The following is an 18,908-nucleotide window of genomic DNA, read 5'->3' as shown; positions in this document are numbered from 1 at the left end:
TCTAATGCCCACTTCCTGACCGTGTGACCTTGGGCAAGTCCCTTGACCTTCTTAAGTCTAGATTCCCTGTCTGTGAAGTGGGGATGATAATCAGAGCATCTCCTTCATGGGTCTGTATAAGGGTATAAGAATCCATGCCTGTAACGCACTTAGCACGGTGCTTGCTAATGGCAAACACTCAAGACTTGGTGGCTCTAATCTCCCTCCCCACCCCCATACCTAGAGGTCCCAAGTTGGAAGCCCCAGGTTAAGACTAATGTTCTCATTGTGTGACTGAAGCTAAGTCTCTTGACCTTGATCTCAGCTTTCTCACCTGTAAAATGATGCCAGGTAGCCCTCAAATAAGGCAAAGCTGCCCTTGACAGTTATTTATCAAGTAATAACTGATTATACAAGGTAATGGTGGGCCGTTGGTAAAGTCTGAACACAGGGTAGGATGGTACACACACACACACACACACACACACACACACACACACACACACACCAGTTTTGTTCCCTGAATGCAAATGGTAGGAATGAAAAAGTAAAGAAAGATATTTGTGTATATTATCCTTGTTATGCTAGACACAGATCTCCTCAGATTCCCTCCATTGCCGCCTCCTTTCCAAAAGCCCTGGTCTGGAACTTGCTATAAAGGACAAGAGGTTGCTCCTTATACTTTCCAGCACTAAGAAAGAGACACAGCATTTATTTGGACTCTTTAGATTTGGAGGCTAGGTGTGCTGCACTTGAGAATATCACCTCAAGCTAGTTGTGAGGTGATTCAGAAGGCTGGCAGTTTTAAGTGAGTCCCAGAGCAAGACAGTCCCCTGCAGCAGGTCCAGGCTGCAAACAAGCTGCCCCGCCTCTCGGGCCTTGTGATCCAACACGTTCAGTGGTGCTGGAAATCCCTGTTGTGATGGATAAGGATGCTGTGTGGAGTCTGGCAAGCTCTGGTGGGGAACTGCAGCACATACCCTGGGATTCTGGAACAAGGTTATGCCCTCTCTGACAAAGAATTACATCTGAAAAACAGCTCCTGGTTCGATAGTGGGCCCTAATACTGAGTGCCTGACCAATGGGCGCCAAGTGACCATTCAACATGAGCTGCCCGTCATAAAACTGAATGTTATCTGATCCACGAGTCCTAAAGTTGGACAGGCAAAGCGAGTAATTTCATTCTGTGGTGGGCGTGATACATCTGCACCAGTCTTGAACTGATGCAGAATTCAAAAGTAAATTGCATGAGCAGGCGGCCCAGACTGCCAATCTCCTGCCTCTGTGGCTACGGCTTCTTCTTCAAGCACATTTGTAACCTCATAGGGATTCCCTATAACCAACTGATAGATGTGCCAGGATGACATGTTGGCACTAGCAGCAGTATGGTCTCACTCAGAGTGTCCCTGAAAGACAGTGCTAAAGGGAAATCCTCCCAGAGCTGCAGCACACATCCGTCATCCTCTTTGCACACAGGGAAAGATGGTCCGGAGTAAGGATGGGCATGGACTACTAGGGAGTGGCAAATAGCTTGGCCAGTTGGTCAGAGAATGTCTGGGACATCTCTTAGTACTTCCATGCCTGGCGATGACTGTTAATGGGTAGCTACAACAACCAACAGGGGCTGGGCAATTAGGGGTCTATACCCTGGGGGAATGAAGTTCTGGATCACCCCGCCAGAAAAACAACCCAGACCAGATGAAATGGTAACTAAAGGTGGGGGCATCTAGGATGAGTGGCAGACAAGGGGGATGATGACTATCAGTCAGAGCCTCTGGATCAGTTACAACTACAAGGATTGTAGCTTTTCTCACTTATCCTCTCACCTCAGTCTTTGAGAAAGACACCCTTGACCTCCACCTTGAAGGGGGTTGTGTGACTAAGTGTAGCTCCCTTCTTGGAGAGTAAGGATGTTTCTGTTTGTACAGAACAAATGTAAGCCCTGTCTTGTAGTATAAGATCTGTATATGATGAGAAGGCACAAGGGATAGACTGTGTTGGACACAAAACTTGTACACCTCCTTAGATTCTTTTCATTGACTCCTTGGCTGGCTGCCTCCCAAACCACTTCCACTTTTTTCAGAGCCCTTTTTCGGGACCTGAGCTGGCTAGAGTCCAAGCTGAATCCTAGGAATGCACAGTCTTCACACCTCACCTGTTGAACCTATCTCTCTGAGTCACCTCTCCATTTCTGATGAATATCAGACACCACACCAAGGACCATGAGATCTGGCTTCCTGAGCGGATACCAAGGTACAGGGGATGCAATCTCTAAGTCGGTTCCTGTGGGACCATCTTGATCAATGGGAAGTGGGAAGTATGAGGGAGCTGGGAAGATAAGTTCTTCCTCCTTTCTCCCCTCTGTGGGTTACTCCAAGTTGTGGTTTCAGCTTGCACCCTGTCTGGAGAAAGTCCTCAAGTGAAAATGCCTGTCAAGAAACTGGATGTTTCTCTTTTCAGCTCATTTTGAAGTGATAACCAATGCAGTAATATTATTCTACTTTTTTTTTTTTGCTTCACTTCTCTTCTCCTTATCCTCGCCACCCTGAGCTTGTACCTCCCAAATAAGGTGTCAAACATTGAGTCTTGCACTGAGCTCTACTGAGACACTTGCTAAGCTTGTTTGTCCTCAAGACTAAATCCTGAGCTGCGATGCTTCCTCACTACAGGAGACATGATTGGGTTCATCAGCGTAGCCGTTGCTCCTCCCCATCTGGGCATGTGGAAGAATATGCGTCCCTGGGAGTTCGCTGGTGGCCTAGTGATTAGGTTTCTTGGCTTTCACTGCTGTGGCTTGGGTTCAATCCCTGGTCAGGGAACTGAGATCCTGCAAGCCACCTGCTTTGGCTAATAATGTGTTAGCGGAAGGAGCATGTTTCACTCCCAGAGATGGGGAGAGCATTCAAGAAAGAGTGGATGACTCTCCATACTCCTCTTCCCGTGCCACAGTGACTGTGGGAGGGTATGTAGATATGGAAGCGCCATAATGTTTAGGCAACCTGGGAGGCTGAGCCACCCCCTGGGCAACAGCTGCCCTGGAGAGATGCCCAGCTCTTCAGTGTAACTTGCATAGGTAAGAAACTGGACTTTTGTCGTGTTAAGCTGCTGAGATTTTGGTGTTCTTTGTCACCTCAGCACAACCTAGCCTATACTAACTGATGTTCCACTTCCAAACCCTATGAAGGAGAGGTGTTCAAGAGGATCACACACCATCACGGGAGGAGGGCTTCCAGAAGAGGACAGGGGCATCTTGCTCCCTAGTTGATGTCTGCTGAGCCCACTCTGCTTTCGGTGCAGAGCATAGTGAGGGAGATCATTCATCCTGCCTTAGTCTCGATCCCATCTCTGGGGGCTGGGATCAAGGCTAAGGCAACAGTTTTTAAGGAAGGGAAGAGGGCTCAGGCAGCTCAGGGGGAGGCAAGGCTTTGGGGTATGGGTGTGGCTGGGCCAACCATGACTCCTGGGGGAAGTCTTTCCCTCTCAGAGCTGCTGGGGAAGTCGCTCTCCAGGCTGTCGGGACTCCGAAGTCCTTCCTGGGTGCAAGGCAGTGTGTACTCTGGCCCTGGCCCCTCCAGCTGCATAATCCATTGCTGGCAGCCCCCAAGCCAGCTTCCGCTCCAGTCATTTCCTTTTTCCATGCAGTTGCACACGCTCATTCCTCTTCTAGAAACACCTTTCCCCACCTTCCTCAACCCTGCTCATCCTCCACAGCTCAGCTCAATCCCCTCCTCTGACATCCCAAACCCCTGTACATGCAGGCATGCACCGCACACACGGCTAGATAGGAGCCTCTGAGGTGGGCTCCCGTAGCACCAGCCCACACCACTAACTCACCACAACCCTCTGTAAGTACCTGTTGGCAAGTCGTTTCCCCCTCTTGGCATCTTGAGACAAGATCCTTTTTCTCTCTGGGCTCTCAGCACCAAGAACAGTGCCTGGCACATAGCCATGGACTGTTGGCCTAAATCACAGTGAAATTTGTAAAAGAAGATCTAGTTTCTAGTCCCAACTCTGCCGTGAACATCTGAGACACTGAAAGACCCGGGCCAAGGCACTTAACTTCTCTAAGCTTCAGTTTACCTGTCTGGAAAATGGGGACAATGTTCCCTGACTCCTTCTCATTTGTGAGGATCACACAAGAGAGAAATGGGATTGGTCCTCTAGGGTGGCAGCAGATGTAAGCACACTGCAGGTTTAGGACATCAGCTCTGAAGTTATTAATAACAGCTGCTAATAACGACCTGCTTACCTGAAGGAAATTTCCCCTCCCTTTCTGTGGGATGGCCTGGTTTTGTCCTAACCCAGCTCCATTCTCTGCTTGACGATGAAGCCAGGTTCCCTCTTCCCTATCCCCCTTGTCTCACAGGTTTCATATGACCTCAGAAAATCCTTCAAAAGTCTGACCCACATTCTTTCTGTTGCAGCTCTGCCCCCTCCCCTCCTCGTGTGTCTTAAGAGCACAGTCCTGCCTATGAATCTTCGATGACCCCGAAGCCCCATCACCTTATAAGGCTTAGCCTTCTGAGGTTGATGTCCCCACTGCCACTGCTCAGACAGAGGGAGAGAGATGGAGAGAGAGACAAAGAGAGAGGGAGAGAAAGGGAAGCCCCAGTCTGGAGTGAGGGCGTGGAGAAAGAATCACCGGAGAGATAGAGATAAGACAGCAACAAGGACTCCCCAACACCCAGACACACAATGACACAAATACTCACCACACCACCACCACCTTCAGCTGCCTGGCTTCCGGGGGAGGGACAATTGTCTTACGGCTTTCCATGACGTGAGTCCTCCGCGAGGGCTAGGGCTGTGGGTAAGGCGACATTTCCTGCTCCCGGGGGCTGGGGTGAGAGGAGAGATGAGTAGCTGAGTGTGCACACCTTTTGAGAGCCCAGACACACACCCTGCTCCAGGGGCTCCTTTCCTAGGCTGCCCCCATGGAGTTCCCCCTGGCCCAGATATGCCCTCAAGGTAAGTGTGAAGTTGGGGAATGTGGGTGGGAGGGGACATCAAGACCCCCATGACGCCTGCTCTCCTCCCTCTGGGCCTGAGCTCCCACTTCAGGGGTGACGGGCCACGCCTCAAGCCAGAGCTGGTGGGCAGGCAGCCCACAACCCCTGCTCCGCTTCGGTGGCTCCACCTCCACGCATCCCTGAGGATAAGGGTGAAAGGGTCTTCTGAGGGCTTCTTCGAGTGGAGAGAGGAGGCAGCAGGAGGATGAAGGGGGCTCGGAGGTCGAGGATCCTGGGCCAGCAGAGGGACCTGCCCTGAAGAGATCTGCCTCCTTTCCCGGATTGCAGGACTTCCAGACCAGCCGAAGGCCAGCTGGCTTCCCAGCGCTCCTTCCTGGGACCCAGTTTCCCTGAGAAGCCCCTCTGCGCTTCCTTGGCCCCTTACTCCTCTTCCCTGAGAAATTGTGTCTGCCATCCCTCCTGCATTTCTCCTGCTGTCACAACTGTCCCTGTCTTCCAGGTCCCCAGGGAGAGGCCTATGGGGCCCCTCTGAGTCTGGGGGAGGGGTGGGCAGCAGAGGGAGAGGCAGGCCCTCACTGAGAAACTTCTCTGTGCTAACAGGGAGTCAAGAAGCCCCCACCATAACCTTCAGCACCTTCCAGCCCATAGACTTGAACCGCAGGAGCTGCCAGAGCCCGGGCTTGCTGCCGGGACCCAGACTCCAGGCCCCGAAGGCCCAGGAAGTCTGGCCCAGCCCCAGGGCCTCCGCTGTGCACCCTGCGGTGAGTGGGAACGTGGGGGGTGTTGCTCCCTCCTCTGCTCCCACCGTCCCACAGGTGAGGGCTAGCAGGGGGACAGAGGCCAAAGCAGGAATGAGCTGGAGGCTGCCGACAAAGCCAGCGGCCCAGAGGGAGGGTCTGCATCTCTGTCCGTGGCCTTCATTTGCCCAGTGCATCCTCATCTCAGGCCTTCTCACTCACCCAGTCATTAGGAAATCCTCCCTGTGAACCAGCTCAGTCCCTCTTACTGTAGGGTGAGCCCTCCCTCATTCTGGCCTCTGGCGTTCCCTTCATCCCTCAGGCCAGGGAATGCCTTTCTGTCCATCTGGAAGGCCTCACTCCCATTTAAGCACAGTTTAACAGTTCACTGCTACTGGATCAAAGGCCCACAGACCCAGATGGAAGTGGAAGGAAATTCCCTGGAAACAAAAACAGTTTGACCTAAAGAAGAGATTTAAGTTACACTTTGGGAGGGACTTTCTGGGCAATTATACCCTAAAATAGGCAACAGGGATGGGGGACGGGGAGCTTCCTCCACATGTCCAGGAGGGGCTAGGTATGAGGATGAGAAGGGAGTAGCTTGCTTGAAGTCAGAAGAAGGACCACTAATCATGGCTACTTCCCCCTCCTTGAACTCTTCCCCTATCCAGGCACCACCCCAGGCCCCAGGGGCTGCCTGCAGCCCAAAGGATATTGGGAAGGAAGAGGTGCCTAGGGAAGGAGGCATGTCCCTGCAGGCTGAGACTCAGGCTTGGTTCCAGAAGACCCAGGCCCATGAGCTCCTGCAGCATGGGGCAGCCCCTGCTTGGTTCCACAGCTTCATCACCCGAAGGTGAGTCACAGAGGAAGAAATAGGCCCAGAGAAGGGCAGGGGCCAGTCCCGGGTCCTGCGGTCAGTCAGGAGTAGATTGAGGCTACAGGCCAGGCTATGACACCTGGAGGTTCCAAGGCTCCTCGTTAAGGCAGCTCTCCTGGGGGAGATCATTGGAGAGGTTCTAGCCCAAACCCCCTACTCCGTGCCTCAGTTTCTCCCTTCTAGGCTCAACTTTCCTCCTGTCTCTAAGGCTTCTAGTGCTCAAGTTTCCACCTCTGCCTCAGTCTCTCTCCCTCCATCTTTATTTACCTCTGGCTCTCTCCAGCCCTCTCTTTCTTCCCTCCCTTGCAGTTCCTCCCTCTTCCTCCACTTCTCAGTTTCACTTCTCCCGTATCTCTCTGTTCACATCCTCTGTTCAGCTTGTGACTTCTGAAGTCTAGGAGTCTATTACCATCCCTCTTGCTGCGGCCGCTGTACTGACCCCCTTAGTCCCCCACCCCAGGCTGCTTTTCCAGCCAGGATGAGGCCAGGAGGAGGATGCAGGGCTGGGAGGTCTCCTGACCATCCACGCCCAGTCCCTGCAGCAGGAGCGCAGTTCCCACATCCTCTCTCTTTCCCACCTCCACCCTTCTCTAGCCACCTAAGCCCTCTTGGTAGGGGGTAGGGGTCCCCCCATGAGAGCCAGGGAGACAGGGGTTGAGGCTGGAAGAGTCTGAGCATCTTCCGTGTCTTCTCCATCACCCACAGAGAGGCTGAGAGGCTGCTAGAGAGCAAGCCTCAGGGATGCTACTTGGTGCGTTTCAGTGAGAGCGCCGTGACCTTTGTGCTGACTTACAGGTGAGGGGCGGAGCGCTGCGCTGGGCGACAGGAAGGCGGGGCTTCGGGCTAATCAGAGGGAGGGGCTTGATACTGACGGACGTGTGAGGGGAAGAACTTCATGCTGACTCCCAGCAGGGGTGGAGGAGGTCTATGCTCAGCCCCCAGGCTACTAAGGTGGGAGACCCGGGCGCGGGGCGTGTAGGGGTCACTCCTCGTGCTGGTGCCCTTGCCGGGAAGAGGGAGCAGGTCTGATCCTGACTAGTGCCTCCAGGAGCCGGACTTGCTGCCGCCACTTCCTGCTGGCCCAACTCGGGGACGGGCGCCACGTGGTGCTGGGCGAGGACAGCGCCCACGCGCGGCTGCAGGACCTGCTGCGGCACTACCAGGCGTGCCCGCTGAGCCCCTACGGGGAGACGCTCACCGAGCCCCTCGCCCGCCAGGTACGCAGCCCCCATCCCCGGCCCTGGCACTGACCCTGACCCTGGGAACCCAGGCCAGCGCCCCTCCCCACGCAGAGCCCAGGCCGCAGGACCTCGACATCAGGCACTTTCCCATTCCCACCGACGACCCAGCCAAACCTCCCTTGCCCACACATCTCCACGCAGATGCCCTTCCAGAAAGATGCGTGTGCTGGAGAGGGGTCCTTGAGAGACCAGCCCAGCCACACAAAGGCTGGGAGTGGCCAGCTAGGCAGACGGGTCATTTGGTGGGGAGGGGGGGGGGTTGTTTTTTGTTTTTTGTTTTTTGCCTCGAAGCTTGTGGGATCTTAGTTCCCTGATCAGGCATTGAACTTGGCAGTGAAAGTGCCCAGTTCTAACCACTGGACGTCCAGGGAATTACTGGGTCATTTGTTCTTTAAATTAAGAGATGTTTACTGAGACAAGACATATGGGTGTCAAACCCACAAAGCTACTTACCAGCGGCAAAGACATATAATAGGAATCAAGTGTGAGAGTGTGATGAGAGAGGAAATACAGAGTGAGGTGCCATTTAGCTCACGTGGTGGGGAGCCGTGTCAGAGAGTGCCTCCCTGAGGAAGTTCAGGCAGTTCTGAGGGACTGCTCTGTGCCAGGCATTGGTCCGGGCACTGGAAAAATTGCAGTAAACAAAACTGACCCAAATACCCCTACCTCCATGGAGCTTCCATTCTAGTGACAGGAGACAGACAATGAATGTGTAATACAGATAACAAACAGAGAATACAGAAACAAGGAGTGACAGGGTTGGGGCTATTTTACATAGGAACATCAGGGAAGGCTATTCTGGTAAGGGGACATTTGAACAAAGGTCTGAATAAAGTAAGGGAGAAAGTCATGCAGATAACTAGAGGAAAAACATTCTAGGTAGATAGCACAGCAGGTGCAAAGGCCCTGAGGCAGAAGGATCCTTGATGTGTGTGAATAAGAATAAGAGCAGTAAGGAAGCTAGCATGGGTAGAGAGGTAGGAAATGAGACCACAGGGGTGAAGGAAAGGGGCCCAGTAAATTCTTGTATGACTTGGAATTTTATTCTGAGTGAGATGGGATGGCACTGGACAGTTACAAGCTAAAGAGTGACATGACCTGGCAAGTTTGAGAGGGACATGGGTGACCAGATTGAGACCACTACAATACTTCAGGAGAGGGCTTCCCTGGTGGCGCAGTGGTTGAGAGTCCGCCTGCCGATGCAGGGGACGCGGGTTCGTGCCCCGGTCCGGGAGGATCCCACATCCCACATCCCATATGCCGCAGAGCGGCTGGGCCCGTGAGCCGTGGCTACTGAGCCTGTGCGTCCGGAGCCTGTGCTCCGCAACGGGAGAGGCCACAACGGTGAGAGGCCCATGCACCGCAAAAAAAAAAAAAAAAAAAATACTTCAGGAGAGAAGATGGCAGCCTGGAGCCGGTTGGTAGAGGTGAAGGGGTGAGGAGGTGGAACACTGGGTCTGTTTGGAAAGTGGAGCTGACAGGGTTTTTGCGGGATTGGGTGAGGAGTGTGAAAAGATGGAGTTGTCATTGACTGAGACGAGGAAGGCTACAGGAGGAGCAAGTCTGCGGGAGGCAGGGGAGATGGCGAGTTCAGTTTTGACACTTGCGGTTTGAGACATCCATTCAATATGCAAATGGAGATGTCAAGTATGCCGTTGGAATATAGGGATCTGGAGTTTAGGACAGAAGTCTAGGTTGGAGATCAACATTTGGGAGCCATCAGCATGTAGATGGATTGATTCTAAAGGCTTCAGGAGGGATGAAATCTCAGGAATGAGTGTAGATGGAAAAGAATACCAAGTCTCCAGCATTGAGAGTTTGCAGAAATGAGGGGGAACCTACAAAGAAAACTGAGAAGGAGCAGTCAAAGAGAGAGGGGAGAAGAACCAGGAGTGTGATGCTCTAGACGCGAAGCAAAGAAAACGCATCAGGGAAGAGCAGGTCCCAGTGCGTCCAGAATTAACCACTGGATTTGGCCAAGAGAAGGTCACTGGTGACCTGGGCAAGAATAGCTTCCTGGAGCTTGATTGGAGTCAGTTCAAAGAACTTGCCTTGGGCTTCCCTGGTGGCTCAGTGGTTGAGAGCCCGCCTGCCGATGCAGGGGACATGGGTTTGTGCCCCGGTCCGGGAAGATCCCACATGCTGTGGAGCGGCTGGGCCCGTGAGCCATGGCCGCTGAGCCTGCGCGTCCAGAGCCTGTGCTCCGCAACGGGAGAGGCCACAACAGTGAGAGGCCCGCGTACTGCAAAAAAAAAAAGAACTTGCCTTGAGGGACTGTGCCTAGGGGTAACTCTTGTGCAGAATTTTGTGAGGAATAAGTGGAGACCTGAAGATTCCCAAGCAGTTGGAACAGGGTGTAGGGAAGTCTGGTGGGGAGGGGAGCCAGCTGGAGCTGCGAGAGCCAAAGGCAGAGCTGTCAGAGACCAAGCTCCATGACCGGCCCTCAGAGGGTCTTATCACTCACATTTTCTGGAGTTTGGGCTTTATCCTGGAGCAACAGGCAGCCATGGAAGGATTGCTAGGGGAACTTCTGCAGGCTTACTCTGCTCACGGAGTGGAGAATGGGTTAGCAGGGCAAGATGATGCAGGAGGAGGACTTAGGAGGCCTGAACTGGAGTGGTAGCTGTGGGCGTGGAGAAGGTGTGCAGATGTAAAGATATTTAGGCAGTGGAAGGAGCAGGGTTTGTGCTCCGTTAGATGTGGGGAGGAAGGGAGGGAGGTGTCCAGGTTGACTCCTAAGGTGCTGCTGTTTCGGCAGCAGGGTAGAGGTGCTATTTTTTATTCATAAAGGGAATGCTAAGAACTCTTAGCGGGTTGAGGCAAGGAAAAAGAATTCTGACTTGAATCCATGAACTGCCTATACACCTTCAGATGGAGACATACACTTGGTGGATTGCAGAAGCATGAGAAAAGGCCTATGGCCTGAGCCTTCCAAAAGTAGTGGGCATGTGGAGAACATTCAAGAACCCAGGGATAAATGCTGAGCAAAAAGCATACCTAACATGGGAAGGAACCCTGTAAGGCTCATCTCCTCATCCCTGAGGCAGTGTCTCTGTCCCGAGGATGTCTAGCTTATAGCTCCATAAAGTAGAGTCGCCTGGCACCTGCAGAAATAAACACAGGCACAGAAGTCTTGGAGATCTATCCCCATGCCGAAAAATTTTAGGCTAAAGACTTCTAAAGCCTTGTTGCAGTTTTACAACCACAGGTACAAATGGCGACTGGCCTGGCCCTATGTTCCAGATGAAGTTAAGTTTAATGCTAAATATGGCCTGTGACCAGAGCGACTGTCCCCCCTCCTGGTCTCCTTGCCGCCTCTTCCTCACCCAGAAACCCAGCGCCACCCAAATTTCTGTGTCGCACCTCCACCCCCGACATTATCCGTATGGACGAGATTATTTTGCGCCCCCCCTGCATCACTTGCCGACTCCCACCCGCCCGTCGTGCACCAAGTCCCTGAGGCCTCATTCTTTCCCCGCAGACTCCTGAGCCCGCAGGACTGTCCCTAAGGACTGAAGAATCAGACTCTGGAAGCAAAAGCCAGGACTCACAACCTCAGTATACCTCAATCCTCAAAAAGGAGCAAAGCGCAGCCCCCATGCAGAAAGATGGGGCGGGGGGGCCAAAGCAGGTACTGGGCGGGAGGGGCTGAGAGAGGTGGTGGGGCCTGAGGTAGTGGAGGAGCCGGGAGACGAAAAGAGGGAAGGCCCTGCGGTCAGGGGCGGGGCCAGCGGGGAGGGGGCGGGGCCTGCAGGGAGCGGAGGCTCGGGCTGAGCTGCAGCTTTGGACCTGCCTGTGTTGCTCTGACCCACTCTCCTCCCCGCCTGCCTTCTCTCTTAGACGTCCCAGCCGCCCAAGCCCAAGCCTCCCATCCCCGCCAAGCCTCAGCTGCCTCCCGAAGTCTACACAAGCCCCGCTCCGAGACCCCGCCCAACCCCGCCCCGCAAGCCCTCCAACCCCATCTACCACGAACCTGATGAACCCATAGAGTTCTATGCCATGGGCCGTGGCAGCCCCGGGGAAGCCCCCAGCAACATTTATGCCGAGGTGGAGGTGAAGGTGCCTGATTCAGGGTGTGAGGGCCCGCCGTGCATCCTCAGGCACAAAGTCCTACGGAAGTGCCAGTCCAGGCCTGTCCCAGGAAGCCAGGTAAATAAGGGGGGTGCAAGGAGGATTTCCTGAAAGCTAGATTGCGGAGGGTGGAGAAGGTGTTCAGACAGGATGCCTGGGTCAGGGTGAATGCAGGTCAGAGGTCTGAGGTGAGATGGGAAGGACAGAGGGTCCAGGCTGCCAGCAACCCTCTTCCAGGCCCAGAGTTGCTCCCTCTCCTCTGCCTGGAGTTACTGGGACCTGTCTCCCCTTTGTCAAGTCCCCACTCCCTCCACTTCTCAGAGAAAACAGAGGCCCCGTCAGCCTTCCCCCAACTGAGCCTGTGTCCCTCTCACCTGGCTTGTCCTCTTCAGACCCACCTGAGATTGACCCCACCCTGTGCTGGGAATCTCCTCCCAAGTCTGAACTTGGGCCTCTCACTCTGGCTGCCTCCCCTCAGCCTTCAGGGACCTCCTAAAGAAGAGCACCTGGAGTCCCTTGTGTCACCTCAGATGAGCTCAGGGGAGGGGGTACCTGCACGCCCCCTCCTTCCGCACACTCCTCCTCTCCTCCATCCTCCCACCTGCCCAGTCTTCTCACTGATCAGTTCAAGTCAGTATCTTGTTTCATGGGATGTGTTAGACCCACCAGCTGCTCCCACGCAATCCCTCTGCCTCTGCCCGCCTCCTCAGGCCCTTTCCCACCCTCCCCCCCACTTCTGGCACCTCAGGCTCCTGCTCAGCCCTTGTGCCTGCTCACACTTATCCACACCCCTGCCACCTGCTACCATCCTAGAGCTGAGGTCACCAGTCCATGTCTCTATGCAAACTTCTCTTCAGGCTTCTGCTCGGCTCCCCAGCATCCCACAGCTTCTTGGACTCAGCACAGCCAACACTGTTCTTACCCTACTCCCTGGATTGCTCCCTCCATTGTTCCCTCTCTGATCGGGTACCTCTCCAGTCACCCAACTATTCAAGATCGTAGGGCTCCCTTGACGTCTCCCCTCTCTTCACCCTCACTCCCCTATAAGCCACTGATTCCTGCTGAGTCTCTTCCTAAATATATTTTTCCTTTCCCCAGTTTCAGCCTCCATCATCTCTCATCAGGATTTATCCAAGGGCTTCTTAACTGGCCTCCTAACCACCAGTCTTGCCACTTCTGACCCACTCTGTCCCAAGAAAGTCAGAATGGTCTTTCTAAAACAGCTACCTGGCCCATGAGGCCCTCTATACTTGTGTGGGCTGGGGAACCACCTCCTCAGTCTTACCATCAGCTGCTCCCACCCTCCCAGAACTGGTCACATTCCTCCAAACACACCAAGTGGTTTCAAACCTCCCAAGGTTTTGCACATGCCGGTCCCTCTGCCTATAGCTACTTCCTGCAAGTGCACCCTCCGGCTGCCCAGCAACCTTCTAATCATCCTTCAAGATCAGCTTGCCCTTCTCCTCCTCTGCAAAGACTTCCCTGACCTCACCGCAGAGGCCGTCCACACAGAGGCTTTATACACACTTGCCATGCCACTGATCATTGACACCCATCTCCCCTCTCCCCCAGCAGAGTGTGAGCTCCCTGAGGGCAGGGGCTGGGACTTGTTCATCTCTGTTTCCAGAGCACCCAGCACAGTGCCTGGCAAAGAGCAAGCGCTCAGGAAATGTTTGTTGAATGAATGAGAGAGGTTTAGACCTCTCTGCGGGCCAACGTCTGTTAAGATCAGACGTCTTGGCCCTTGAGGCTGCAGGTAAGCCTAGGAGGCAGAAGGAAGAGGGTGTGACCTGGGACCATCCTTCTCTCTACAGAATCCAGGTGGCCAACAACTGCATTCTGAGAATTCTGTGGCTGAACAAGGCCCTGCTGTGCCCCACAAGCCCCTACCCCGCTGGGGGCACACCCTCCCCCACAACCTTTCTAGACAGGTGCTTCAGAACAGAGGTCAGGCGTGGCTCCCCCTGGGGCCTCCTCAGTAGCTGCTGAGTCTGAGCTGGGGTGGGGCGGGGGTGGGGGACAACTTGGAACAGCGGGTCCAGAAACCTTCACGCACACCCAGGCGCCCTTCTCACAAAATGTGGATGGAACAAACTGTAGATGATCAAAGCTGGAAAGGACCTCAGCCATCATCCATTGCAAAGATGGCAAAAAGGTGTCACCTCGCATGCCAAGTCCAATCCATTCATTGTGGCTGCCTAGAGCGCTGCAATGGAAAGGATGTTGAGGTCATATTTGAACTCAGCAGAAAAGAACTCTGTGATTGATTAGTGATGTCTGCCACGAGTGAGCGAAGGAAGAGGAGCGGCCCTCTCCTTTGCTCTTACTGATCGAGTTCGACTCCCTCACTGTGCAGATAAGGAAACAAAACCAGAGAGGGATAGTGGCTTAGTCAAGGTCAAGGACTAGAACCCCAGCTTCCTGTTTAGTGCTCTGTTCCATACCCCACATTCACTAACTCTTTACCACGGGAAATGTCAGAGATTTCCTCAGGAAATCTGGCTGCTTTCCAGAGTTCTGCCTCATTGGGGCCCAGGTGCTTGTTCCCCTCCTCCAGATCCCAGCTTACCCCTGTTCCCCTAACTGGTCTGGGGCCCCACAAAGAAGCCTGGAGGTCAGAGGAGCAAATGTGGAGTCAGCTTCTTTTTAGGGACACACCCACTGGTTCCCTCCCAAGAGTCTCCAAGAATCCAATGGCTCAGTGCTTGCCTCTAAGGAAGTGGGCTAGGAGGGCCCTGCTGCAGCCCGCTGCCCTGGTTTCTCCTCCTGGAGTCTGATTTCCTTGGCCCTCTGAGCCTTTGAGTCTGGGCCCTGGTCCAATGCTGCTGTTGTCTGAGGAACAGTTTGGCGAGAACAGATGTTAGAACTTGTTTGTTGATTCTTGTCTGGCTAATAAATCATCGCCAACCACCTCCCCCAACAGGGATTCAAGTACTCCAGGCTCCTTCTGTCTCTCCTTCTGACTCTCTCTCTCATATTGTGGAAGGCAAGTGGTTGAACGACCATTGCAATGGTGGGAGAAGGGTCGGGGGTTGAGAGACTCCTGGGCAAGGGTCACAGATCTATGGGCTGGGGGCAGGGAGACAGCAAGGCAAGGGACACAGACCTCTCTCTGAAAAGTATTCTTTCCCTAACTGGGGTGAGCTGGGCAGCTAGCCAGGGGCAGAGGGGTGGCTACATCACCTGCGGGTTGCCAGGAAAGAAAGGGGCAGGGAGGGGAGTGGTTGAAAGGTAGCCCCTGCACCTCCTTCCCCAGCCCCCTGCCAAACACAGGACTGGGAGGGGGAGGGGGCATTGTTAGCCTATGTGTGTGAGCCCCTTAGGAGGATGGGGAGCCCCCCTGCAGCAGCTCCCAGCCTCTTGGGCTTAGGCCTCCCCTGTTCCTCTTATGAGGCTTCCTCCTGTCTGCCCAGACCCACTTCAGGGCCATCTTCCTGCCTCTGTGGCCAAGCTCTGAATTCTAAGCTTCAACCACCTAGAAGAATCTGCCTTGGGTCTTATTTTTCTATCAGACTGGAGGCTCCCTGAGGCAGGGCTGTGTCTGCGCCTGGATGGCCCTGAGGGCTCATAATAGACTGCCCCCAGGAGCCACTCAGGGGGCTTCTGGGTACTCCTGTGGTCCCAGCCTGTTCTATGAGAGTTCAGTCAAGACAATCAGAGCCTATCGAGGTCTCTCTTCCTGCCAAGGGGCCCTGGGTACTTGCCTGAATCACAGAAGCCCCCCAGACCCCCTCCCTGAAGACATATTCCCTAGGCCTAGGTGCTGCCACCACCATGCCACCCCCAGCCTGGTGCAGGGCCAGCTCCAGTGACTAGTGAATTCCCCTCCTTTCCACTCAGTGCTAATCAGCTCAAGGAGAAATATGGTTGCTGAGTCAACAGAGTGGGGTTCCACTTCCTTCTGTCTGTAGGTCTAAACTCCCTCCTGAGCAAGAGACGGGGGAAGGGAGGGGAGCAGATGGCTTTGGGAGGGGAGGCTGAAAGTGCAAGAAAGTTCTTAGATTAGACTCAGGGAGTCACCTCATGGCTGGTTCCTCGTTGCAGGGGAGGAGGCAGGAAAAGGAGAGGCTTGCTGTATAGCAAGGGCTGGAAATCAGAGTCAGAAGATGGGATTTCCTTAGACTTCGGGATAGAACAGGATGGCGGGTTCGGGGAGGGGACAGAAATGCCTAGGGACCCACTTGGTGTTTCTGAAGGAGCAAAGCCTGCTAGAAAGGGGTGAGCAGGACCCAGGGAATCTCCCCCTCCCTCTTCAGCTCCTCACAGCCAGGGGTGGACTCCCCAAAGTGGGTGGGAGGATCCAGATGATGGCATTGTCAGGAGCCCTGGGTTCCTGTTACGGCTGTTTGCTAACAAGCTGCCCAGCCTTTAACAGGGGAACTTTTTTCTGCACCACTGTTCCCTACATTGCTTTGAAATGGAGAGAATGCCTTATTTGCCCACAGGGCTGCTGTCCAGAGCAGATGAGACCAGGCAGCGAGGGGCTTGGCCGAGCAGGACCGCTGGGACTAGAAGGGACTTCAGACCCCTTGTGACTGACTTCTTGGTTCAACCAAATCGGAAACTGAGGTCTAGAGAGGGGAGGTGACAGGGTACCGGAGATAGGACCAGATCTTGTCATCCCAGTCCAATGTTCCCCCTTATAGCGTGAGGTCCCTCCCAGGCCAAAGGATAAGGCCCCGGTCCTCCCGAGGGCTCCAGCTGCAGGCCCAGCCCTGACGACCAAGGTGGTGGAACCTCCCTTCTCCGCACCATAGCCATAGGCACCCCTGCACCATCCTGCTGATTTCACTCCCACGGGGGCCTGGGGCTGCGGTGAGACCTCAGGATAGAGAAGTTGAGTAACTAGTACAGGAAAGGGCGCCTGGCGATTGTGCTGAGCAGGTTCCTCTGCCCCAGCAGAGACCACTCGGGCAGGGAGGGGGAGGGCATTTCCCAGCTGACTCAGTCTCCCGTGGTTATTCCATCCCTCCAGCTTCCTCTAGGGAGGGCTCTCTCTGGCTCAGCCCCCTGTCAGAAAGAAGAGTCTCCTACCCCGAGCCCCAGATCCCCTTCAGAGCCTGCAGAAGGCCTTGCTGCAAGTGGAGGTTCCAGCTTTTTCCTCCAGTTCCAGCCCCTTCAGCACCATGGCCGACCCTGAAGTCTTTTTTTTCCTGCTCCTGTCTCCCTTAAGCTGTCCCCTTTATCCTATCAGCTCCCTCAGCTAATGCAGTAGACAGTCTCAGTAAAGTACCCTGTAACTCTGGCTCAGGGGACCAAGGCAGGGGCAGGGGGCTGAGAAGCTATTAAACCCCCAACCTCAGCAGTCCCGAGTCTAGAGCACATCATTCCCCATGGACCCACTTAAGGAGGACTGGGGGCCAGTCATCACTGAGGCCCCATCCCCAGCTACCTCTACTGGCCTTAGAACATGTGTCCCCACCGGAAACAAAGCTGAGCAGAGGGAGAGGGGGTAAAAGAAGGTTGGGAGCAGACAGCAAAGCCTTCCAGCACCCTTGCCACCTCCCCAGGCCCCACAGAACTTCAACCACCCCCTCAACAGACTGCGGCTTCTTGGACAGCAAGCTCAGCACCCAGCTGGGGTGAGGACCTGGCCAGGTCCCTGCCCAAGGGTCAGAGCTGAAACCCCCTTTGTGACAGCTGTGCCATCTCTGGGCAGTTCCTAAGTCTGCGTCCTAAGCCTGTTCCTGTGGACCTCACCTTCCTCAGCTCCTCTGCCCTGGGCAATGCAGCACTGAACACTTGGGCTTTGCCCCAGAACCTCCAACACCTTCTAGGGCCATGGGGAGCCACTTCTGACCAAGGCCTTCACCTCCCGTCCCCACCAACCCCGTCCCTTGGCTGTTACTGCCATGCCAATTTGAGCCAAGTTATCATTCCTTATTCCTCCTTCCCTCTCCCTCATCCCTGTCTTCTCTTTCCTGTTTATTTATCAGAACTTGAGGTTATTACCTCAGGAAGCCCTCCCAAATAAAGTCTGTCCATTTTCTAACTTGTATTTCTCTTGGTAACCAAGAAATTCTAACCACCAAATAATAATGTCATCTTTGGTAGGAGTAAAAAGTGGCTTTAAAAAAAATGGCTTAGGGCTTCCCCGGTGGCGCAATGGTTGAGAGTCCGCCTGTTGATGCAGGGGACACAGGTTCGTGCCACGGTTCGGGAAGATCCCACATGCCGTGGAGCAGCTGGGCCCGTGAGCCATGGCCGCTGAGCCTGCGCATCCGGAGCCTGTGCTCCGCAACGGGAGAGGCCACGACAGTGAAGCCCGCGTACCACAAAAAAAAAAAAAAAAAAAAAAAAAAAAAATGGCTTAATACTACCTCCAGAGAACCAAAGGAGGTGGGAGGCAAGAGGAAGCTGAAAGATATCTGGCTTAACTATCCATTCCCAGAAGACACCAGGACAACCCCTGACCACCACGCCTTGCCTCCCAACCCAAATCACTTCCAGCTCCATCATGATGCAGCCCCTAAAATGAGAAAGTTGAACTGCTGAATCCCAGGAGTGTGGCAACTCAGGAGGGCAGGGCTGCGTCTATAGCGTACTGAATACAGAAACGGCACTTGACTCCATGGGACCTCAGACTTTGGGGCCCTGCTGAGCCTACCTCACCACCTCACTTCACTATGACACCCCAGAGGGGCGACCTCAGCCCTCAGTGCCTCTGTGGATGGTGGGAGTGGTGGTACGGGCTAATGCTCCTTGCTGAAGGCTGGCTGGATGCACTGACTTGGACAACTACAGCCCAAGTGTCCCTGTGGGATGCAGGAGCCCTGTCTGGCTCCAACCTGAAGTAGGTCAGATTTCAGATAAGCGGGTGGTTTTCCTGTAAGTGATGAAACCCTCCTCTGTACTTAATGAGAAACAGACTCCTCAAGTTACCCCAGCCGACAAGAGCAGAAGCATGGTGAGATTCCTCACTTCTTCTAGTCTCCAAGTCCCCACCACACACTTCTTCAAACTGCCCCTCTGGCCTTAGCCTTCCTGTCACTGGGACTGTCAAACACCAATTCCTCCTAGTGTTTTCCCCGTT

General features: G+C 54.3%; 1 protein-coding gene across 2 annotated transcripts; it reads left to right on the top strand.

Annotated features, from left to right (window-relative positions):
* The first annotated feature begins 4,810 nt into the window (after positions 1 to 4,810).
* SH2D2A (SH2 domain containing 2A) lies at positions 4,811 to 17,961 on the top strand. 2 transcript variants are annotated; one of them, XM_032609465.1, is made up of 8 exons: positions 4,811 to 4,947; positions 5,550 to 5,710; positions 6,358 to 6,539; positions 7,269 to 7,358; positions 7,603 to 7,780; positions 11,286 to 11,435; positions 11,645 to 11,953; positions 13,690 to 17,961. In XM_032609465.1, exons 1-8 carry the CDS (start codon positions 4,914 to 4,916, stop codon positions 13,855 to 13,857), a joined length of 1,272 nt encoding a protein of 423 aa, XP_032465356.1. In that variant the 5' UTR covers positions 4,811 to 4,913; the 3' UTR covers positions 13,858 to 17,961. The 2 variants fall into 2 exon arrangements, with proteins under 2 accessions (XP_032465356.1, XP_032465365.1); XM_032609474.1 differs by having other exon boundaries at positions 7,612 to 7,780; positions 13,690 to 14,801.
* The last annotated feature ends 947 nt before the right edge of the window (positions 17,962 to 18,908 follow it).

Source organism: Phocoena sinus, chromosome 1 (assembly GCF_008692025.1).
Source record: "Phocoena sinus isolate mPhoSin1 chromosome 1, mPhoSin1.pri, whole genome shotgun sequence".
In the NCBI taxonomy this organism is placed as follows: Eukaryota; Metazoa; Chordata; class Mammalia; order Artiodactyla; family Phocoenidae; genus Phocoena; species Phocoena sinus.
The sequence above is the reverse complement of the archived record's forward strand: the minus strand, read 5'-3'. Positions and strand labels throughout refer to the sequence as shown.

What these genes read in the sequence shown, in the direction of transcription:
- SH2D2A (XM_032609465.1), top strand. Translation starts at nt 4,914, where the DNA reads ATGGAGTTCCCCCTGGCCCAGATATGCCCTCAAG. An exon ending in CCTCCGCTGTGCACCCTGCG is followed by an intron (nt 5,711 to 6,357) that starts GTGAGTGGGAAC and finishes TCCCCTATCCAG; the next exon opens with GCACCACCCCAGGCCCCAGG. An exon ending in CACAGCTTCATCACCCGAAG is followed by an intron (nt 6,540 to 7,268) that starts GTGAGTCACAGA and finishes CATCACCCACAG; the next exon opens with AGAGGCTGAGAGGCTGCTAG.